Below are 23,607 nucleotides of genomic sequence, written 5' to 3'. Positions count from 1 at the left end.
TTATACGCATTGCTTCTGCCGCCGCCGCATCTTGGAGCGGCGTATGCTCCTTAAGTTTGAGGAGCATCAAATTTCAAAGCTTATTCTGTTCTCTGCGTTCATTAACAGCAGCAATAGCAATGAAAAACAAAAACAAAAGCAACCATTATGACAGCAACTCAAACCGACAACCTAATGCCGATTAGCTCAGCAACGTCCAAAATGTAGTCAAACAGTTTGCAAAAAATCAAAAATTAAAAAAATAAAATGAAAATATAAAAAAACACAATGTTAGTACATTTGTCTTGCGTGATTGTTGTTGTTTATTTTTTGACGTTGTTTGATGGCATAGCATTAAGTTTGTTTTGGAAAATGGGCGCGGAAACAAATGCGAAGGAAAAAAAAATATTTAGTGCTGCTTTCAAGTATAAATTGGCGTGTTTACCTATGTTGCAGCAGCAGTTCTTAACTCACCACAAACCGCAAACGACGGCGCGTCCGAAAAACGTAACGTGCCTCAAAAAACGAAAAATACAAAGATTTACTACTGGAGATTTTGTGTGCAAATTAGTGTCAAAATGGTTAGTGTGATGCAGCTTGAGAAGATATGTACATTGAAATATTTTACTATAAATGGAGACTACTTAAAGATATATTTAGTAGATGCAATGGAAGTTCACCCGAGTGATACGCTCAACAGGATTGCGTGTAAAGTGAAAAAATACAAAAGCTGAAACGCTTGCAAAGGAATGTTTTTTTTTGGGTGAAAGAATAAGCATTGAAATTAATATTGTGCGTAGGCCATTGTGGAGGTTTTCGATTTTTTTCAGATGAAAGTGCGGGTGCGTTATCCTGGTGAAACTGCACCTTCTTTTTCGCCAAATACGGGAAATTTTCGTGATAGCGGTTCAATAACTCACTGTAGTATTGTCCAGTGATCGTTCCTCCTTTTTCTAAAAAATCCGTGAGGACAACGCTGTTTGTATTCCAAAAACTCGTCGCCATTACCTTTCCGGCCGATGAGATTGTGAAGCTTTTTGATTTTTTTTTTGCCGCACAGGCTATCTTGAAGCAAACTACTAAGAAAATTCTGTGCCAAAAAAAGTCCTGCAGAGAATTAATATATTGAGTGTCATGTCGCACGTTTTTCTTCAACACCTACTACTTCCTGTGCTGCCGCAGTGCATAAAAGCGTACGATAGGAGCTGTTTCTAATTAGACCTTATCCTGCATTTCCATACGACTGCTTGACATTTTTTATGTCTTTAGAGTAGCCTGATAATTGCAAACATTTTTGATCGAATTTTCACGGCGCTATGATGACTCACACGATTACTGTTCTGCTAAATAGGGCCATGCAGTGCAACACTGTAAGACAGTGGCCTCCAGTGAAGATTCTCGTAAAATCCGCTTGATGGTCGATGTGTTATGCGGCTAAATCACTCTAGCGGCCGAAAAATGGTTTTTATGAAAGAGATTTAGATTTTAAAAAGAGGTTTTTTTTTAACTTATACCTACTATTCGAAAACATAGAGATAACAGCAGAGAGAGTTGGGCTCGTGGTTATCCAACAAAAAACTAAGTATTAGGTGTTGTTTGAAAGAGTTTAGCGAAGAAGGTCGCAAAATACAACATTAAGAGGTCCCGGTGGTCTAGAGCTCGAAAATTTAGGGTATTTGGAGACATTTTTTTTACAACAACAAAATTAAAAACGATATTTAAATTTTATAGGTTTTTGATTTAACTTCTTTTACATACAAAAATGAAAAAAAAATATTGTAATTTTAATAATTTAAAAAGTGCCGCTGAAGTTGAACCTCCCGAAAAATTGGTCCTGGACGGTGTTGTCCATTTTGGCTCTTCTTTTTATCTGTAATACAAAAACCAAAAAAAACCTTATTAATCAGTATGACTGTAGCTATGTCCCAGAATAAAAAAAATTCACAAAATGGAGCGGGTTTGAAATTGACACTCTAAAAATCGAGTTTTTTTAGTATTTTAATAAAAAAATTCGAAATAATTGAAATAATAATATGATTCTTGTACAGGCGATAGCCGTTGATCTTGTGAACAACACATTAAAATTTCAGACGATTCGGTTCAAAATAATAGTTTTTTTTGACAAGGCCAGGCCGAAAAAAGTCGTTTCGAGATTTTTTTTTTTTATTCCTTGATATCTCTTGTCAAATTAACAATAAATAGTTTGTACATGAAATGATTTATATAGTTATATGAGGAAATACCGCTCTTAATCAGAGCATAGGGCGGAAACAAACTCAGACCAACCTGAGCGATCTTGTGCAATTTTTCGAATTTCATGCCAGGAACATCTTGATTGGTATTCCGCGTGTGTTGATCGCATCCAAGTGGTTCGTGGTCGTCCTCTCCTTCTGGAGCCTTGTGGATTCCATTCTAGGGCCATCTTTGCGATGTCATTGTGTTCTTTGCGCAAGGTGTGCCCAATCCAACGCCATTTCCTTTCTTTGATATCAGTTGCGATGGGCTTGCACATTGAAATATTTAAAAGATTTTCGTTGGTGATAACTCTTGGCTAAAATATGCGGTGAATAATGCGCAGACATCTGTTGATAAATGTTTGTAGGCTACTGCATATTTCGTGATTGATGAGTTTAAAATTTGAGGTACAGGAGCGCGCGGGCCGCTGTCTACCTAGTTAATGGGCTGTAGAAGCTATAATATTGGGAATTTTCACGTGAAAATTTCACAGTGTATTCTTAAGGTATTAAACTTTCGAAATATCGAAAAAACAAAAAAATCGATTTTTTGAAATTTCTAGACCACCGGCGGCACGCCTTAAGTAAATCCACTTTTGGAGGTGTTGAAACGAACGCTCGAAGTGATCAACTGAAAATATCTAACAAGATAGAGAGGCACCTGAAGGAATATCGTACAGAAGGCAACCCGGCGTGGGTGTAACGCTAAATGATGATGATGCCTATTGAATGTACGGCTGCGCAGTGTTTTTGGAATAACTTCTCTGTATATGGAAGCTTCACGACTGGATATACAGCCTTTGTAAATTTTGATTTAGTTTATAGTTAGAAATTCAAGTGAATTGGTACAAAATTGAAAAGTGCAGCTTTGAGGTTAGTGGAATTAAAGTTTTAAAGAAAACCAGTACTGCTATGCAAAAATTGCAAATATAGTACAGACGAAAATTTCCCGGCATAATCGTTTGGGATATAATTTTTGAGGTCGTAAGGAACCAGTAAAAGAAAATTATTTGAAAGTAAAAAAAACTAGTTTTTTAAATCAAAGTAACCTAACCTCTTAACCGAAACCTTGGTGCGTGACTACTATTCAGAAATACACAGGATCGAAGCACCGGGCATATAATACCAATTGATACACATTTTTTTGTTCCAATAGCGGCCGCCCCTCGACAGGCAATGACAAACATTCGAGTATTTGTGCCGTGAAATAACCATCTGTCGTTCGGAGTCGTTTTAAAGGAACATCACCAAGACGCACACCATAAATAGGGGGAGCCAAGTGTGGGCAGAAGCTGTGCCCTGTGCGGCTTGGACCACTTTTCGTGTGACATCTCTAGTGGACTCAGCTTACACGTATCAGCTTAATCAGGTTGTCTGTGCACATGGTGTGGGACGGTCAGGAATGAACAACGACGAAAGTCATTTTGCATTAAAACAACTAACTGACTGTGATAAAACAGTAAACAAAACGAAGCAGAAAGCTCTGACGGCTCCAAGCTGGAATCTGGAAACTAGTAAACTCCTGTAAGGAGGAGATCAGGAGATAAAATCTCTTGGGTGTGCTGTTAAAATTTCTCTGATCTGGGTTTCAGGGCATAGGAAGATAGAACGATTAGGGGTCGATTGAATTGTTCTTAGACATCGACATCACCTTGACTGTTGTTATAAGGGAATTGCACAATTTATTTCTCAGAAAAGCGCAGAAGAGATGGAGCTCCATTCCTTCTTGTGCTATTTCGAAAATCCTTTGTCCCCAGTACAATGGACGCAGGACGCAGAAAGTCCTGGAAACTCCACGTCATTCAATTTCTTAACTCGTAGCTGTGGGGTCTTTTCAAAGAAGGAGAATGTTGTGCACTCTCTCTGTAAATGTGCAGGTTTGGCAGGTAGGCGGTTAAGGTCGCTTAGTGCTCATTTCTTCAACAGCCGCGGACCTAAATCTCATCAATATTCTCCATTACATTTAAAGCCAGGCATGGCTTTGCGAAGAAATGTGGCTCCATCTCTTCTGCGCTTTCCTGAGAAATAAGTTGTGCATTTCCCCTTTAAAAACAGTCAGGTGGATGTCTATGACCGGGCAGGAAAACCAAGTCAGTCAACCTCTTCCTGGCGAGCTCGTTAGCAATTTCATGCCCATCTATGTTCATTGTATTTGTTTTTTTTTAATTATTAGTATTTTCATTGCCAGTATTAATAGTATAACAGCAGTACGAGTATAACAGTAGATGCATATATCAATACAAAATATCTAATATATATAGAGGTCATAGGGACAATGTATTGCTACAACTGGTGCACCTCCATTGCTGAATCCCATATCTCCAGATAGATTTGAGAACTTGTTTGTAAAGCAGTATTTTATTGTGTACGGATAACCCATTAGCCAAGGCATATTGTGTTCTCCTCTTCTCTTTTTCACGTGCGACTTTACTATCAATTGGTGTTGCGTGTCCGGGGTTTTTTTTTGGAAAAATCGTGTAAATTGTCATCAAAAGTTTTGAGTAAAAAAAAATAAAACATGACGCCTCAGGCCAACCTCGTCTAGTCATCGGAGTTTCCCAGCTCTATTTCCTAACTTTTTATTGTAGTTTTATTAAATTAATTTGGGGGAATATGGTAGACATATTTTACTATTTAAAAAAATCTTTCTTACTATTCCAAGCCCATGCAGCCTCTCATAAAGGAGCGCTTGGTTATTTTTGGTGTGAAAATATGTATAAGCAGATATTTCATATAAATAATCGCAAATCATTTTGAGTTCATGGAGCTCTTCATAAATTTTTTGAATCAAATTTTCAGCCTTTTCCACAGTTTGATAAAGAGCAGTAGTGATTTTTATGTTTTGATTATTATTTAACCTCTCCAAATCTAAAAGTACCTTACTTTCCATTTGTCGCCTAGAAGCTTGAGAAAAAAACAAAGAAGATCATCTTGGGACAATCAACCGGCATTAACACAATCGAAATCATTTAACATAAACTGATTTAAAGATTGTGTGGAATTAAATAAGAATAATTTTAGAATCATCACAGGAATTCAAACAGGGCATGAAAGATTGTACTGAGAACTTTGAACTTTACTTTCGATCAGTAATATGGTTTTGAGTTCATAAAAAACCCATAGAAGAAATGAATTTAAATTCTCATAAATATTTCAAAAATTCCGGGTATCTTTTTCTTCATTTTTGAAGTGAAATATTTATAATAAATAAATAAATTTCCGATTGACACTTCTTTCAATTCCAGAACACATTCTGCAGCATCGCTTTACTCGCGCTGGTCGCTTGCATCAACGCTGATGTCTCTCAATTGTCGCACACCTATTTGCCACCATCGGTGTCATCAGCATCACGCACAGTTACCTTCAATGCAGCTACAGGCTATTCGAGTGGTGGGGGCAGCCATCACAGTTCTCACCGTTATTCAGCACCATCTGCTTTGCATAGTGCTCCCGCTGTGCAAGTGGTTGGTTCCTCTTCACGAACAAGTGGCTATACTGTACCAGCAGCACCATCTCGTCAATATCTTGCGCCAGCCACAGTGCAACACGCTGCCCCGGCGCCCGTATATCGTGCACCTGCAACCTCATATCATACTTCATCCGTGAGCTATAGTGCACCAGCTGCTCCGGCAGTTTCTTACCATGCTCCAGCTGCCACTTATAGTGCTCCCGTAGTTCAACAACGTGCTCCCGCTACCCAGTACCGTGCACCAGTGGTGTCGCATAGTGTATCGTCCGGTTATTATCGTGCCCCAGCTGCGATCTATAGAGCACCAGCTTCCGTGAGTCAGAGCGTATCGTCGGGTTCTTATAGAGCTCCTTACTCATATAGAGCTCCTGTTCAAACTCATCATGCTCCAGCGGTGCAGTATCATGCCCCTGCTGCGACTTATAGTCGTCCAGTCGTTACCAGCTACCGTGCACCAGCTGCTACTTACAGTGCGCCCACCATCTCTTACAGCGCTCCAGCCATTTCTTCATCTAGTATTTCAACTGGGTCTTATCGTGCGCCAGCAGCCACTTATAGTTCACCTGCGATCTCTTACAGTGCACCAGCCACCTCCGTATTGACTTCATCCTCCAGTCTCGGTACACAGTATGCGGCAAATGGTGGTTATATTTATTAAATTAACTTTCTGAATTTCTTTCCTTTATGCAATTTTGTCTTCTTTCCCATTTGTTCAAAAATAAAAAAAAAATTTAAGGAAAATATTTAAATGAAATAGTATTTTTATTTGCTTAGGTGATACAGATATTTTATTATGGTCAACGTTAAGAGCCAAAATTTATGCTCCAGGATCACAGGTCCAATGAATATCCAGCTTAATCAAGAAACGTCTCTGCAAAATTCAAAAAGGGTGTCAGAATTTCTGGGATTGGAGGTTCCAGTAGTCCAAATAAAAAAAAATTTTGGAAGTAACAATTGGTATTTTGAACAGATTAAAAACGATGTTCGTCTCAAAGCTTATTCTGGCTCCATACTCCAATACCGATCCCAACTAATGATAATACCAATAATATATTGTATTCGAGAGAAGACATCAACAACAGCATTAGGAAAGTTCTGGCAGCATTTGGCTCGCTTTGTCCAGCCTGGAAAGCATCACACATTTCGCAACGCACAAAGCTGAGGATCTCTGATTCGAATGCCAAATAATCTCCCCGCCTGTGGAGCCGATATAAATGCACTGCATGTTTTCACTAATCGATGCCTTCGCAAAATTCCGAAAATCTTCTGGTCAGACACAATCTGGAATACTGATCTTCTTTTTCTTCTGTGAACAACTCAGCAAACCCCAATATTCCTTGTAAAAGAAAATGGGGTTGGATTGGCCACGTCCTTTATAGACAATATTATAACTTAAAAAGAGCCGCTATTGAGTGGAATCTTCAAGGCAGCCTTCGACGAGGAAGGCCATCGAACACTTGGAGACGATTGTTTTGGAAACGCTCGCCGTGAATTCAATCTGGAATGAAGCTAAGATATTGGCGCAGAACAGATCTGAATGGAAGGAACTTGTTGTGGCCCTTTGTTTCTCCCTGGAACCATGGGAAATAATAATAATAATAATAGTATTGGTAGTTGTTTGAGCCGAGCTTCTCTTTTAGTTCGTGGTCATGATGTTTCCTGTGAGTTGAAGAACCTGCAATGTTGTATGCTGCTTCTGAACTATAAATCGTTTTAAAGCAACAAAAACAGAATTGGAGCGGCCGACATTTCTTTAATGTTTCATGCTAATCAGGATACTAACCAGGATACCTTTTTTAACGTTCAGAAGTACTGCTCATTGTGCTGATAACTGCCACTTCAATTCAATAGAAACCCTCCATATTATGTTCTTTATGTCCGAAGTTGTCTTCTGACGGGTGCCATTTAGTTGGTTTCGGGTTTAACGTCCACAGTGTACAAGAAGCATAAAGTGGCAGAAAGAAAGAAAGGCTTAAAGCCTTCTAATTTTTAGGAAAATGTTTTCATGGACATTCCACAGGAATTTCTGCTGGCTTTGTTATCAATTAGTCGAGCAAAAGAGGATTACGGGTATTGAGCTTGATGTACACTTTCGATTATGCTAATGGGCAACGATGGTGCAGGGGTTTTCTCTAAATTACGCAATTTATCTAATTCATTAAAATTGTCGAACACTGCCAGTTTTTTTCAGACAGAAGTCTTTGCGATCCTTGCGTAGAAAACGTGGGAGCGATGTAGATATAAAATCGTATGCGGGTAACATTTCTCTGATCCGGGTTTCAGGGCATAGGAACAAAGAGGGAAATGAAATTGCTGATGAGCTTCTCAAGAAGGGGACATAATTGTTGAGATCACCTACCCGGTCATCGGCATCGCCTGACTGTTGTTAAAGGGAAATTGCACACAACAGATGCAGCTCCATTTCTTCCTGTGATATTTTGAAAAACCTTTGGCATTATATCATCACTTTTATATCATCAGCTCTGGCTGGTTACCGATATCTGCCTGTTGGAGGTCTCATAATCGTATCAAAACAACGCTTTACTGGTACTTGGACTCTCTAGTGGACTGGCTACCCAGTCTGATAATCCAACCATTTCGCCTACCTACCTAAGAGATGCATATACAGTACATAATGTGAAAGTGCTCAAATTTCTTTTAGAATGTTTGCACTTCGTCTGTAAAATCGTTCGTGCCCTCTATTCATCACTATACTTTAACCAAACCAACCCTCTCAAACAAACTTTGGTTGCGCTGAGTGTGTGTGTCTTTCTTCTGGCTGCATCAGATCGAGATGTTTACTCTTTCCTCACGCTATGACATCGCATTATAGAAGCAAGTTTAGTGCTGTTTATGTACATATATAGGTCGCTGGAACGATATGAGTCGTTGAATCTAATCCCGAGTCTATGAGTTGGCTGGACAGTTTGTAGTGTTCAGTGAGAATGCCACTAAGCAGTCTCGGTTTTTACTTATGGAGGTTTATGAGATGTTTAAATCGTTTTGATTATAACTTCCTAGTAAGTATGTCCTCTAGCGTAGCCCCGCAGTTTGGTGCCAGCTCGTAGCCTTAGCTCTTCACAATGAGATTCTTCTTGATGGTGTATAGATCAGATCCTATTACTTTCGAGGTCGCAGTTTCTCTAGCGAATGCATCCGCTACCTCTTTTCCAGGTACGCTCTTATGCAACGAGACCCATATTAGTCTAATGCGATTTCCTGCGTCTAATACACGTATTTAATCTATGTGAATACCTACCTAAGGTATATTGAGGAGTCTGTTGGCGAAAAGGCCATGAGCGCAACCTGACTGTCGCTCAGAATCTCAAGAATGAATGGCAGATTAGCCTTAGCCTTTGGAGTTTTCTTTCCAGAAGTTCAAGTAGCCTTATTGTCCCGTTCAATGCCATAAAATGCTTAATATTAAGATATGATCTGTGGGGAGTTAGGCATGGATTCTGTTCTGTAACTCCTTTAACTGCAGCACTCTCGAAAAAGGTCAGCAAAGACGAAAATCTGCGTCATCTTAATTAACTTTTTGGTTGTATGAGAAGCACTGCCCAATATACATATATATTTAGGCCTGGCAGAAAAAATTGTCATAGCAAAAATTGCTGAGAAGGATATTTAGTTTAGCCAAACCAAATGTTTATTTTCCATGACCTGTCTTAGGATTTTAATAGATGCCTAAGAAAGACTATGGACGAATAAAAATTTTTGGATCACAGTTCGATTGTTCCTATTGCCAGAAACTGAGAATATCGGGCCGATAGGATCACAAGATTACTCTCATATCCCTTCCTGAAGGAAACACACCTCTCATCTATTGCTTCATTTCATTTTTATTTATTTTTCGTGCAATCGTTTTTGTGCTGACTTTAGACAGCATCAAAGAAAAAATACTGAATACCATTGTATTATCGATAAAACCAGTTTAGTGTCTTCTTTGTCTGTAACGGTATTCATAACCACCATCGGCAGCATACTTAGTGTCGTAGTTTGAAGATCCAGCAGCTACAATTTCTTGAATGTTCGAGGGAGCAGCAAACGAAGAGCGAGCTGGAGCTGGTGCTGAGTAAGCTACTTGGGGAGCAGAAGCGGCGACAGCTGGAGATGAGTAGGAATATCCTATATTGGAGGCAGCGCCACTGCCACCGTAACTAACGGAAGGAGCGGAATACGAAGGAGCCACTGGCCTTGGGGCTGGGGCTGAATATGAAGGAACAGCGTGCGAGGCCGCTGCAACTGGAGCGGCAAATACTTGTGGCCTTGGAGCAGGAGCCGAGTAGACGGGAGCTGAATGCGAAGCAGCAGCAACTGGCGCAGCATGGACTACAGGTCTTGGAGCAGGAGCTGAGTACACCGGAGCTGAATGCGAAGCAGCTGCAAATGGCGCGGCATGGACTACTGGCCTTGGAGCAGGAGCTGAGTATACGGGAGCTGAGTGCGAAGCAGCTGCAAATGGCGCTGCATGGACTACTGGCCTTGGAGCAGGAGCTGAGTACACAGGAGCTGAATGTGAAGCAGCTGCTACTGGCGCGGCATGGACTACTGGCCTTGGAGCAGGAGCTGAGTATACGGGAGCTGAGTGCGAAGCAGCTGCAAATGGCGCGGCATGGACTACTGGCCTTGGAGCAGGAGCTGAGTACACAGGAGCTGAATACGAAGCAGCTGCAACTGGCGCAGCATGAACTACTGGTCTTGGCGCAGGAGCAGCATAGCTAACATGGCTGACCGAAGGAGCTGTGGCGTAGGAAGCATGATGGCCGGAAGCAGCACCAGCGCTACCGAAACTTGGTGCTGATGCGAAGCTGCCATGCGATACGGACGGAGCAGCATAAGAGGCCGGCGCCGCGTAAGTGTTGTACGAATTGGAGGACGAGGCTTTAGGTGGCAAATAGCCACTGCTGAGACCGTTAGCGCTAGTGCCCAGCAGCGAAATAATGGCGATAAGAACGAAGATTTTCTGTAAATATAAAAATAAGTAGCGATTTCGAGATTAGCACACTGGATTGCACTCCATGGTTAGCGTTCTTGGCGCTTACCATTTTCAGATGGACTTCTAAGTCGGTTAAATCGATATTTTGAACTGATGATGATCACAAGAAATCGTTCAACTTTTATACTAAAAGCTATTAAATTCATATCTAGTGGGAGATGTGAAAAATGGGCAAAAAAAAAATATCCAAAAATCATCTTGTTTGAAACGGTGTTGTTGCATCTTTCTTTCTTTGTTTGGAGAATTGGAAAGTTATTTCATTAAACAGAACGAGTTTCGCGAAATATATCTAGGCGAAGAAGTTCATATCTGCATAACCGACGTAACAACCACAACAAATGTGCATATGTATGTATATTTGGAACGATAATAACAAATAATGGGATGCTTATTAGAATTGTTAAAGCAAAAAATAAGTGAACGTTTTACGTTGAGCGAAAGAATTGATTTCATATAAAAAAATTAAAGAAGAAAAAAAAAAAATTAAGAAAAAAGAAGAATTAAGAAGAAAGAAAAGATGCCTTGCTGAAAATTAGTAAATTTGCAGAGAAGGCAAAAAAGAAAAATGAAGTATCCAAAAAGAACAGAAGGCAGTTGAGTAACTTGTTTGCATATAGGCTAAAAATAGATACATATGCATACATATGTATACACATTAGGGTGCCTCACAAAAAAACAAAACACAAAAAAAAAAAAAATTATGGCTTTCTACTGGAATTATGTATTTTAAGACTTCCGCAAATATGTTTGGAAGAAATATTTATTAACACTTAAACGACCGTCGTCTACTGTGTTGAATGGTATGGCCACTAAAACATGTCCTCATCTCCTTCTGAAGAGACACCCTTCTCGGGACTACTTTTTCTACATTACTTCGGGAGGACTCAGAACACAAAATACCAATTCTATTCACCCACGTCTGGGTCCACCGTATTTGTAGCCAGCTTTCCTGCTATAGGCTTGTCTTCTTGTGTTTCTGCCTGCGAGGCTGCGCTTTCCTGCAATGTGTTGAGGTCTATCTTGTTTTTCCGTTATGTCTCTTTACTGCATTCCAGCTGTTCTCGCGTTCGAACAGTTTGTTGATTATGTTGGTTGGCGCGATGTCGCCAATCTGCTTCTCTTTCTGCGAGCCATCTGCCACAACTAAAAAACTTATGATCAACATCATCGCTCGGCGCTTCACAGCATATGCACTGGGGATCGCTTACCTTGCCCATGCGGTTAGGTATCTCCGGAAGTATCCGTGGCCCAAGAGGAACTATGTGAAGAAGTAATTCACTTGTTCGAAGTTCCTTTGCACCCACTTGTCCATTGATGGAATGTTTTTCGCCTTCCATCTGCCACTCGGTTCAGTGTCCCATCGGCTTTGTCACCGCGACATGGTTTGGCATCTCCGTTTCGCGACGCTAGTGATGGTGTTTTTCTGCTTGGACCCCCAAGTATCCATTCGTTCACGATCGACGGGTATCTCTCTGCTGGTTACGAAGACTGCAGCGCCAGAGACACTGCGGTAGTCTGAGGCAACTCTGAGTGCCGCTGTTAGTTGTTGTTGATGGCTGTATCAGTCCTTTGCGTTTGGCTTTGATGACAGTCCAGAGTATTGTTTACAAGCGCGCGGAAGCATTTTGCCGAGAGTAAACACGAAAAAAGAAAATCAGCAATGTATTTCAAACGTAGTAGTGAGATTGCATTATATTTTGCTGGAAAATCCCACCCAGCGATTGTGCGTCAGCTCGGGCACCTTAAAGTAAATAAAGTTTTGGTTTATGACACCATTACTTCTTACAATGATACTGGTCGCATCGCGAAACATCATGGAGGTGGTCATCAAAAGACTGCAACGTTACGTGAAATGGTTCAAAAAATGAAGAGCAATTTGCGCGAACTCCCAACGAAGTGCCAATCAAATGGCGAAAGAACTGAAAGTATCTGACCGTAGCATCCGCCGCACACTGAAAAATGATCTCAAAGCCAAACCTTACAAGATCCAAAAGACGCATGATCTCACACAAAAGCAGCAACAAGTCAGACTTGAGAGAGCGAAGGAGTTACTTCGCTTGGCCGAAGGCGGTCAGTTTCCGAACATTATGTTTTCTGACGAGAAAAATTTTCAAATTGAGCAATTCGTAAACCCCCAAAACGACAGGGTTTAATTGACCGACCTTTGAATTTGAGTCATCGATTGGCCACCAGGAGGCTGCACCCACCACAGGTAATTGGGTGTGACACTGTAACCGCAGGTTGGCGCTCTCTAATCTTTTTTATCGAGTCTGGCGTCAAAGTAAATTCGAAATATTATTGGAAAAGTATTCTGGAGGTTGCTTTGAAGCCGTGGGCAGACAAACATTTCGATGGCAGACCATGGACGTTTCAACAGGACTCCGCACCATCTCACAAAGCTCGAGTGAACCAAGAATGGCAACGTTCCGAATTTCATAACGTCCACATATTGGCTCTCAAAGTCACCAGACGCGAATCCGATGGATTATTCTCTTTGGGTCATTTTGGAGAGCAAGGTCCAATCTAAAAGATTCACCAGTCTCGAGGCGCTGAAAAAAGCCATTGTCCGCGAGTAGGCAAAAATTCCTGCAAGTCACATTCGGGCAGCTTGCGATTCGTTTCTGGACCACCTCAAGGACATAGTCAAGGCAAAAGGTGGTCATATCGAGCAAAAGTAAATTGATTCTTAGTTTTGAATTATTTTCACACATATTTTACTCTGAATTGGATAAAAGTAGTTTTCCAAACTAAATCTTATGAAAGATACAACAATGCTGTCGTTATTCAGCAGACGAAATGCCCTTCAAGAAAGGATCTGCCTGGGCGATTATCAAGTGGCAAGTGGCAAAAATAGATTTCCAGCATGGGCATGTCGAATCTGTGCAACCCATAAAAAGTGGAAGAGTGAAGCAAAGTATATTTCCAACATTTGCGCTGTACCGTTGCGTAAAGGAGCTTTTTATAAAAGAAAAATTTCAAAAATATGTTTTTCAAAAACAAAAAAAAACAAAAACTCAGATGATTGAAGGGTTTAGGCTTAAACTGGCTGCATAAAATTATTTAAAAATTTTATTGAAAGAGTCATAATAATGAAGGCATTTTAAGGGATGCGTTAAATCGATTTAGCTCACTTAAATTTTAATATATTTCCGAAGTAATCAGCGGAAATCCACAATATACAATAATAAATCGTATAATTTCGTTAGAAAAATGAATGAATGCACTGATGTTTTCGTTTGTTTTGGCAGCGAAGCACCCTAATGCGCATACATACACACATACTTGTACAGAAATGCTTGCATACATCTGCATGAAATGCTGCAAATCGAGTGTTGGTCGATTGAATTTAATCTATTTGATCTCGCTTAGATGGTATTGGCTCCTTTCTGCTTGTTTTTTGTTTGTTTTTGTTGGATTGCACTAACACAACCAGCCAACCAGCCTCAGCTCGTTTGTGTATTATTTATTTGTTTATTTTGAATTAATTTAAACTTAAACTACAATTAATTTCAGCAGAAGCTCAAAGAATAATTATTAACGTATCACCAGCCACTAATAAAAATTTAAATAAAATTTATTAGTACAAACACTAGTAGTTATTCGTTAAGTTATTGTAGTTTTATTTGACAATTTAATTAATTTGAGTTATTCCATTTCAATTTTTAATTGAATTTCACGCCATTCGACACGCGTTAATGGGGTATTTATAGTTTGTGTGTGAGCCGAAATAAATGCCCGCCTGCTGCGCATGCGCAGATGTCATGAGAAAATACTTGATTTTGTATCAAGTAATAGTCATTGGAACATTAAATATGTACATATGAGTGCGTGCATTTGTATTTGGTGCATTAAATCATGCCAATGAAGGGTTTTTTCACAATTCTGACTCTTGTGATGGATGTGCGACTTAAGTCAAAATTTGGGCCATTTTTGAGAGCTAATCCCTTGACTGAAAGGCTTTCTAAAATTGATGGCACTTTATTTACATATATGTATGTACATAAATTTACAGTAGGACAAATATCATAAAATGCTCTGAGCATTTTTCCCATTATCGAAAGCAGTCTCATGATTCCTTTTTTGAGGAAGCTTACCTATTGGTAAGCAACTTGATCAGCTTATTTTCAGAAGTCTCTTTTGAGGTAAGTTTTGTATCATCAAACATGTTTTGTAGGTATTAAGGTAAGCTTCCGTCTTTTCTTAGCCGAAGTTCGAAATATTTAAACAATTAAATAATAAATGATATTATGCGAAGTTTGAGCCATTGGAAGCTATTTACAACTTTACTTCATCTTTCAGGCAGCATATCGATTCCTCTGACGAATAATTCGAGTGCTTTTGACTTGATATATTCATTGACCTAATTTGCGATGCTCTCGTAAGAAGTAACCCGTCTCTAATAAGGGCTGACTGCATTGATCGGAACAGATGGTAATCCGAAAGTGCAATGCCTGGGGCATACGGCGGGTGAGGCAAGATTTTGCAATTCAGCCCCTCTAAATATTTTTGGACTGATTTAGCAACGTGTGGCCTGGCGTTGTGATGCAGCAAAATCAGTTTGTCATGTCTTCCGTTCCATTCCGGCCGCTTTTCTTTGAGAGCTCGATTCAAACGCATTCGCTGTAGTCGGCAACGATCCCCAGTATGGTTTCAGATGGTTTAAGGAGTTCATAATAGATGACACCCTTCTGACCCCACCAGGTGCACAACATAGCCTTTGAAGCATGAATATTTTTTTTTTCGCTGTCGATGGACCTGGCAGTCTCCAACTTTTTTGACGCTTAGGGATATCACAATTGATCAATTTTTCATCGTCAGTGACGATGCGATGCAGAAAACCTTTTATTTTCTGCCGTTTAGGAAGCATCTCACATGTCGCCGAACGGCTATCGATATCCCTCTCCTTCAATTGATGTGGCACACAGTCACCTGCTTTCTGGACCATTCCCATCGCGTGCAAACGTTTACTGACGGTTGATCTGGCAACATCCAACTCTTTAGACATATCATGAAGGGTTCGACATGTATCTTCATCCAATAATTGTTGTAGTTGATTATCTTCGATTTTTTTCGGTGCCCCTACGCGATCTGTATCACTCAATCGAATTGCCATTGGAAGCGTCGGAACCACTCTTTACAAGTTGCATTTGATGGAGCGCGATTGCCGTAAATATTGATCAATATACGACACGTTTCAGCCTCACTTTTCTTTAAAATTTAATAATGCAGACTTCCCGCAAATGCCGTTTTTTTCGGTACGAACGTAGACATTTTTGACGTCAGATAAAAAAGGATCTTTACGCTTCAAACGAATGTCAACTACTGCGATCGAGACCTCACATATACACCTTCAAATCACCAGTATATTACTAGAACGAAAATAAAATAGTATCACGAGCGACACCTCTTTTACGACGGCGGAAACTTATTTCCATACCCAATAAATGATCGAATCACTTGGCGTCAGGCATCCATTAAATCACGGATGCGAAAGAAGCTCCCTTCCAATATATCTTAGCTTCTATGTATTTTCGAATGAGAACCGTGTTAATAAAAACATTTTTTCCAATTGGTTAGTCATGTCTTTCAATATTTTCTTCTATAATGACTTCGTTCATCGTTTTTTTGGCGTAGCAAAAACTTGAAAGTGGTTACTTAGTTTTTTTGTTAATCGGATGGCTAAACAAAATCGATTCTGAATATTGTCTTTGACTCCTCAGAAGAGTAAAAGGCTATTTAAATCTATTCAGTTTCTTTTTGTAATTAAATACAATTAAATTTAATTCGATATCCAGTACTTTTTCAGTTTAGTGTGTGTTTTGTAGTGTTTTTTTATAATTCGGACTTTTCTCGGTTGAGTTGCGCTTAAATGGTTTAAAACCTGAATAAAAAACCGATATTTCGTTACTTAATAACTTCTGTTGGGTCATTAAAAATCTGTGCGCTCTAGCTTTTCGAGAGTTTTCCAGATTCGGGCTTAATTCGCTAGTTATCATTCGCTTCAGTTTCTTTTTGAAACCAACTTTGAGCACCAAAATGGTGTTAAACGGTTTTTTAATTCCTGGGTTATGATGATGATGATTTTATCGTCTTTTTCATCGATTGACGTACCGCATACTTATATTTTCAGAAGGTATAAATATATATAAATACAATATATAATTGGCACGTACACCCTTGCTGGGTGTTTGGCCGAGGTCCTCCTCCTATTTGTGTCGTGCGTCTTGATGTTGTTCTGCAAAGTGACGGTCAACCTGCAAATAACCAGTTATCTCTAAGCATATCTGGACTTCCTTTACGTTTTTTCTATATTATTACAGCTTTGCATTTACCAAAAGGTGCTCATTTTCATCCTTGCAGGTTCTACAGTATTCATTCTAACTAAAACTCAGACTCAGCCACCAATAGACCAATGACCACTAAGAACGGCGCCGAACCTCACAACGCCAGGCCTGAGTTTTTGAATACCTGATTGGATGCCCTTAAGTCTATATTCAGCCCGTATGAGTTTGGTAATGTTGCAACCTGCCGCCGTACGTCATCGAAGATCATATTGAAGGTGCAGGAGATAAATGCATCTGTTTAAGAATTCTATTGAGGCTGGAACATAATTATCTCATGAAGTCAATGAACCCCCGTTAGCTAGCTTACCGGTAACTTAGTTTCCGCTGACCAGTATCCCAAATTCAGACACTAAGAGCCAACGGCAGACGTTTATCAAACGTAATCAGTCTCGATTTAGCTTTGCGACTGCCTCCGGCAAACACTTCTACTTGTAAAACTCATTACCTAAGCCGGTAGATAACCGACAATTAGTACTAAGATAAAAATTTGTAAATTTAATTATAGTAGTAGAACAACTCTGACTATTTCATGCTATTCGCTGAAAGTCATATTTTTTTCCAACCAAGATTTTAACAAAGAATTTAAAAAAATATAAAAAATTTGCAAAAACTTAGAAACACAGTGAAAGCGTTCGTTTTAGTACAAAGAAAATAAATCACTAAATAAAAAAAACTTGATTGAGGTTATTTCAGTAACAAATTAATAAGAGTCGACAGTCTATTTTTTGTTACAAATCAATTAAAAAAAAATATTTTTAAATAAAAATATATTTCATTATATCGTATACCTGAACCAAACCAAAACCGTGCTGAACAATTTTTTATAGATCTGGCCAATATCAGACAGTTAACCAGCTCTCAGATCAGAGGTCAGAATCAGCTGATGGGCTGATGTAACAGAAGTTATAAATCGGTTCGCTTTCTAAAAAAACTGAGAGAAAGAATTTATTCAGAATTTTTGAAAGAAATTTGGGTATGCAGTTTTATAGTCTTTTGAATTTTAGTATTCGAAAAGCAAGTTTGAGGTGTCTTACAATTCTCGTTCATTTTTGATGATTTTTTTCCTTGTCAGTGTTGTGCATTTTTTCCATACGACAAATAATTATACAAAAATTTCATGAGCTGTTAAACCTTTTTTTTCAAAATTTCATCAAAACTTTCAACTTTTTATTTTTAGAATTTTTCTGGGTATGCAGTTTTATAGCCCATTGAGTTTTAGTGTAGTTTTCAATTTACTATGACATACCGTGGATTTCTGGCTATTCTTCTTCGGCGGCGGTACGTAGAGAACGAGAAATGTTGCTCCATTGATCGTGCATGTCGTTTCTTAGATCGGTCTCTGAGAGTGAGAGTCGAGTGGTGAATCTTCTGGCTGTCAGTTGGGATTGCAGCTTTTCGATGTTGAACATTCTTTGCGTAGTTGCCAAGCACGATTTTTATGTCGTGGCGGGGCAGCGCTCATAGGAACGTTCCAAGCGCTCATAGAAGGAATCTTTGGTAGGAGGTAAGTAAGTAAGTAGAAATGGCAGTCGGTATTAAAACCAATTCACTTAGACCGTTGCTGATCCATTGTGATACCACAGTAACAGTTGACCTGCTACTCACCTTTAATCCAAATCCATTGATCTTGCTGACACTTAACATATATCCTTAAGATCATCAGTATGAGGAGTCGAAGTATCCAAACCTAGTGGCATGCCACGCAGGACAGTGACAAAGAAATTGTCAGACAGACTCCTTCTCATTCTTGCACCTTCTGCAACAGTAGAAATGAGGTACATTTAATCTTTGTTCAAGTAGACCTAGGAGACTGTGGCCAATGATCAAAGCAACTAACATAGAGACGCTTTTCCTTGACCGATTGAGTAGCGCGTTTGAGCACCTGACATTCCATGCTGACCAAATTCTTTTTGTAGCGTTAAATGTCAGACTATCAACCCACCTCATGTTGCCTGAGGTTAATTACTTACTGGTACCACTCAGTTTGTAGGTAGAGAGGGGCTTACCTGCAATCTCCATATCAAGAGCGAGGCGAATGGTAGTGCCTTCTCTCGCCAATTCATCTGCCTTACAATCCTCTTGCATGTCACTACGTCCTGGCCCCATTTCAAATGAATGCAACGTTATGCCGCCACCTCGTTAAAAGATGCCCGGCATTTGCAAGCAATGGTGGAACTAGTAGGTGGACGTCACCATAAAAAGTCTACCAAAAAGTTACCAAGTCAAATTTGTGAATGTAAAAGTTACCACTTTTGGTGGGGTTTCTACCCAAATTGCAATGCTGTAAAGAATAAAGTGACAGAATTGTATTAACTCATACTTGTTTTTCCCCTCTCCATTCTACCTCTGTATCGCTTCTGTCCACTCGCCCTTTTTACTCAAGGATGATAGATTTACAAGGTTTGCTCTTTAACTATGGTGAAAAGGAAAATTGTGAGCGGAACTTCGGCTGCCACGTCATTTGGGATTCGTCGTTCAGGGGGCAACGAAGTGACATTGTGTTGATTTTTTCATTTATCACCAACAGAATCGCATTTTCTTTGTAAACACATCCAAGCGACGTCAGCCAATCAAATTAAACTAATTGAACCAATCCATATAAAATTTCCAGTCATTAAATTTTTTAGAATATCCCGGTCAATATCAGCTTGACTTGAACAGTATTTGAATGACCAGTTATTGAATTATAAGCTGTTGAAATGAATAAATAAAATAATTATAAATTAAATTGCAGCTTACGAAATATAAACATACATACAATGCAAAGCTGTGCATTTGTGACAAAACCACTTAAATCGAGTTATAGCTTTCTTGCTGTCAAGTTTTAAATTGGTGGATTCGAGTGCTATATTGAAAATATTAATCACAGTTGAAGCATTTGAAGTAATCTTAAATATAAACTTTTTTCTATAAAAATCAGGACTTATTGAATTAAACCCTAAAGTCGCTACAACCAAATAAATATTCTTTGTTAGAAGTTTGCAAATGTGAAAGTTGTTCCCTGCTACCTGGAGAGCCCAATTTTGCGGCATTGTCCCGTTAACCGAAATATTCTCATCACTTTTTACCAAAAATACCAAATTAAAAAAAAAGAAACAAAATAAATAAATTTTGATTCACAATTAGAAAGTAAGACGGCGTTTGTTATGTAAGCCTTAAAATCTCATTTACATAATGCAATTGAATAAACATTTTGCCATTTTTTGTGTAATTTTTTGCCTGATTTATCAATTATTTACCAAATATGTATTTTTTAATTAATTTCAACGAAATTTTTAAGACACGCCACACTCACAAGCCGAGACAAAGCGGCTCGTTTTGTTGTTTGTTATTGCAAAGAATTAAACGCGTTGAAGAATTAAGGTTAACTGCAGCAAAAAAGCCAAGAATTATAACAAAAATTTTGTAGAATGAAACGGAAAACAATTGCGAGGCTGCCTGCTCAGGTAGACTTTGTGCAAACTCGTTAAACCCGACCACCGCTGGGTGTTGGCAGCGCACGCTTGTTGGCTCTGGGCAGCGGACGCATGTAGGCCGCAAAGCGCGTTCAGGTGTCGATGTAGCGTGTGACCGAGATTAAACGGCGTTTATGCGCAAATTGGCTTAATTAACTTTTTTATTTTTATTTTTTATTTTTACTTTGGCGCTGAAAACCAAGGAAGAAAACAGCGAAAATGGGGAAATTAACGTACGCATCGTATAAAAGATTTGCGAAGGTGAACTCAAAGACTTAGTCGGATGTTTATTGTGCGTTTGGAATGTTGCCTTCACGCGCAGGAAATGTTTTGAGTAACAAGGTTGGTAGTAACTTGCGTATAACTGACACATTTTTTCAGAAAAAAGAAAATAAACAAAATTTACTTTCTTGCAGATGTTGTGCCTCGCTTTGCTTGCGTTGCTCTGCACCACAGCTCTAACGCAAACGGTACATGAGCCTATGACCGAGCATATTTACTTCTATCCGCGCCCAGGTGATGGTACACCTCCACACGTTTACGTCAAACCAACGGATCTTATAACGCGGCATCGCTTGCAACTCATAACTGATTGGCCATATCCGGGCGTCATGAATGGACACGTCCACAAACCCATCGATTTGGTCGCCACCGCCGAAGTCAGCTCACAACCTATTTACTTTCGCAAGCGAGAGAATCTCTCCGATGTAAAACTCAAACAGAAACAAAATATTTTATATCTCGCATTGCCGATAATGCCGCAAAATCAGTCCAACCTTAGTGTATCCGAGAATAAAGTTTTAGAATAAAATCAGACATCATTTAAAATGTAAACAATAACACACTTTTATTTCGTTTCGTTAGTAGTCATATCTCTTACTGAACACATACATATAACTAGTACGTAGAGGTCAACGAAAAAAACACAAATATTTGGTGCTCTAGTGACGTTTGCGGTAGATGTAGCCACCGTTGGAACCATAAGCGGTGCCACCGCTGGAGTATGAGGGCGAGGAGTAGGAAGCAGCAGCGACTGGAGCGCTATAACTGGCAGCTGGAGCTGAGTAGGATACACTTGGAGACGAAGCAGCAACCGAGTAGCTTGGTGCAGAGTATGAAGCAGCTGGAGCTGGGGCCGAGTAGGAGACTGAGTGAGATGGAGCTGCGTACGATACACTTGGTGCTGAGGCGGCAACCGAGTAGCTTGGCGCTGAGTAGGAAACTGAGCGAGCTGGAGCAGCGTACGATACACTTGGTGCCGAGGCGGCAACCGAGTAGCTTGGTGCGGAGTAAGAAGCAGATGGAGCGGGTGCCGAGTATGAAACTGAGCGAGCTGGAGCAGCGTATGAAACACTTGGTGCCGAGGCGGCAACCGAGTAGCTTGGTGCGGAGTAAGAAGCAGCTGGAGCTGGGGCCGAGTAGGAGACTGAGTGAGATGGAGCTGCGTACGATACACTTGGTGCTGAGGCGGCAACCGAGTAGCTTGGCGCTGAGTAGGAAGCAGCTGGAGCAGGTGCTGAGTAGGAGACTGAGCGAGCTGGAGCTGGAGCAGCGTACGATACACTTGGTGCTGAAGCAGCAACCGAGTAGCTTGGCGCTGAGTAACTGGCAGCCGGTGGCAGGTACTCTGAGGAAATTGAGCTAGCAGCAGCCTGGGATGGTGGCAGGTAAGTGTTGCTCAGGTGGCTGACATCGGCAGCAACGCTGGCAATGACGGCAAATGCGATGGCGACGAACAATTTCTGGCGAAGAAAAACAATAGAAAGGAGTTTAATGTAGATTGTAGGTATTGAGTATAAACGAAAACATCACATTTTCTTTTAGTTTTTAATTTTTAAGGATTTTCAAACAGCAGTTGCCAATTCTTAAATTCCTTGGACACATTTGAATATGGACACTGCTGAATATTTGTTTATTCGTTGAGTTAATTTTTAAGTTAGGCTGCTTTGCCGAACACATCACTTTTTAGGCAAAACTTTGATTGCATAATAATCGTACTCGTATATTCTTCACACTAACCATTTTAATTTAGGTCTTCTTTGACAGTTGGCTACACTTCACTCAATCAGGCGTTTTCAACTAATACCGAACTTCTATTCACCGGCATATTTATATACATTTCACCAGCATTTATTTAAGTAGTGCCAGCAGCCAGATGCATAAGTTAATATGCTGGTTATTATGCTAATTCTTAGGAGATCAGAATCCTGTACTAGCACCCATCTCGTTCTATAAATAAGCCGTAAAAAAAATTAAATAAGTAATCTGCAGCAACTTGCGAATATTTACTATGAAATAATCTAAACTTTTAAATTAACGCCAAATATAAAAATAAGAACAATAAAAATCGTATAAATTCGATTCATCACTGGCTTCATAATTTGTGCCGAAGAGTCGCGGTTCGTGGTTTGCAATGCGTCAGCATAAGATATATAGTAAAAACTACATTTAAATTTGCAAACTTTTTGCAAAAAATTAAAAAATATAAACATATTTGTATGTGAGAAGCACACATGTATGGATGTATGTTTGCCTTAACTTAATTTATGCTTGTTTTACCTTCCTTTTGTTCTACATTTCTTTGTATTCTTTGTTGAATTTATTTTATGCTTTTATTTAAAAGTTGCGCGGACAGTCAACAACTTTAATGGGAATACTAAAAAAAAGGTAATTAAACTACACAAATAAACTGTGTAGCATAACATAAGTTATTATTTTGTGATGTCGCGACGTATGTCGACATCTGCCTATTTCCTAAAGGACCGAAAGAGTTCAAGGCAGCTTTTTCCGGTTTGCTCTACAATCTCTTAATTTTAACCAGCCTTAATTATATGTCAACGGGCCCCGCATGTCAATGAAAGTAAAATCACTTTCCTCAAGGCCCATGATATGATACACTCACGGATCTACTGGAGAGGATAAGTTTCAATATACCCCAAAGAGTTTTGCGTTTAAATCACATTTTTTAGATTATGCATCCATTACCAGTTCCTTACCAGAACTCAATTTTGATTTTAGCCTTACCAGAGCTCTACAGGGTTTGATTGAACAGTAAAGAGCCATCCCGCGCGGAGCGTCTGCCAAGCGATCAACCGAATCGGCTGGTGAGGGAAAATTATCGTTGGAC

General features: G+C 39.6%; 3 protein-coding genes across 3 annotated transcripts; 2 read left to right on the top strand and 1 right to left on the bottom strand.

Moving 5' to 3' along the window:
• The first annotated feature begins 454 nt into the window (after positions 1-454).
• Positions 455-6,398, top strand: LOC128857940 (cuticle protein 16.5-like). The gene is made up of 2 exons (XM_054093795.1): positions 455-560; positions 5,459-6,398. The coding sequence occupies exons 1-2, from the start codon at positions 558-560 to the stop codon at positions 6,338-6,340; spliced, it is 885 nt and encodes a 294-aa protein (XP_053949770.1). The 5' UTR covers positions 455-557; the 3' UTR covers positions 6,341-6,398.
• Positions 6,399-9,506: 3,108 nt separating this feature from the next.
• On the bottom strand, positions 9,507-22,574 carry LOC128857502 (uncharacterized). Its single transcript, XM_054093254.1, has 4 exons — positions 22,500-22,574; positions 21,424-22,222; positions 10,728-10,771; positions 9,507-10,648 (listed from the first exon to the last, which is right to left on the bottom strand). Exons 1-4 carry the CDS (start codon positions 22,500-22,502, stop codon positions 9,617-9,619), a joined length of 1,878 nt encoding a protein of 625 aa, XP_053949229.1. The 5' UTR covers positions 22,503-22,574; the 3' UTR covers positions 9,507-9,616.
• On the top strand, positions 20,591-21,291 carry LOC128857941 (uncharacterized). The gene is made up of 2 exons (XM_054093796.1): positions 20,591-20,822; positions 20,897-21,291. Exons 1-2 carry the CDS (start codon positions 20,784-20,786, stop codon positions 21,287-21,289), a joined length of 432 nt encoding a protein of 143 aa, XP_053949771.1. The 5' UTR covers positions 20,591-20,783; the 3' UTR covers positions 21,290-21,291.
• Positions 22,575-23,607: the final 1,033 nt, after the last annotated feature.

The sequence above is a fragment of the Anastrepha ludens genome, chromosome 3 (assembly GCF_028408465.1).
Source record: "Anastrepha ludens isolate Willacy chromosome 3, idAnaLude1.1, whole genome shotgun sequence".
Taxonomy (NCBI): domain Eukaryota; kingdom Metazoa; phylum Arthropoda; class Insecta; order Diptera; family Tephritidae; genus Anastrepha; species Anastrepha ludens.
The sequence above is the reverse complement of the archived record's forward strand: the minus strand, read 5'-3'. Positions and strand labels throughout refer to the sequence as shown.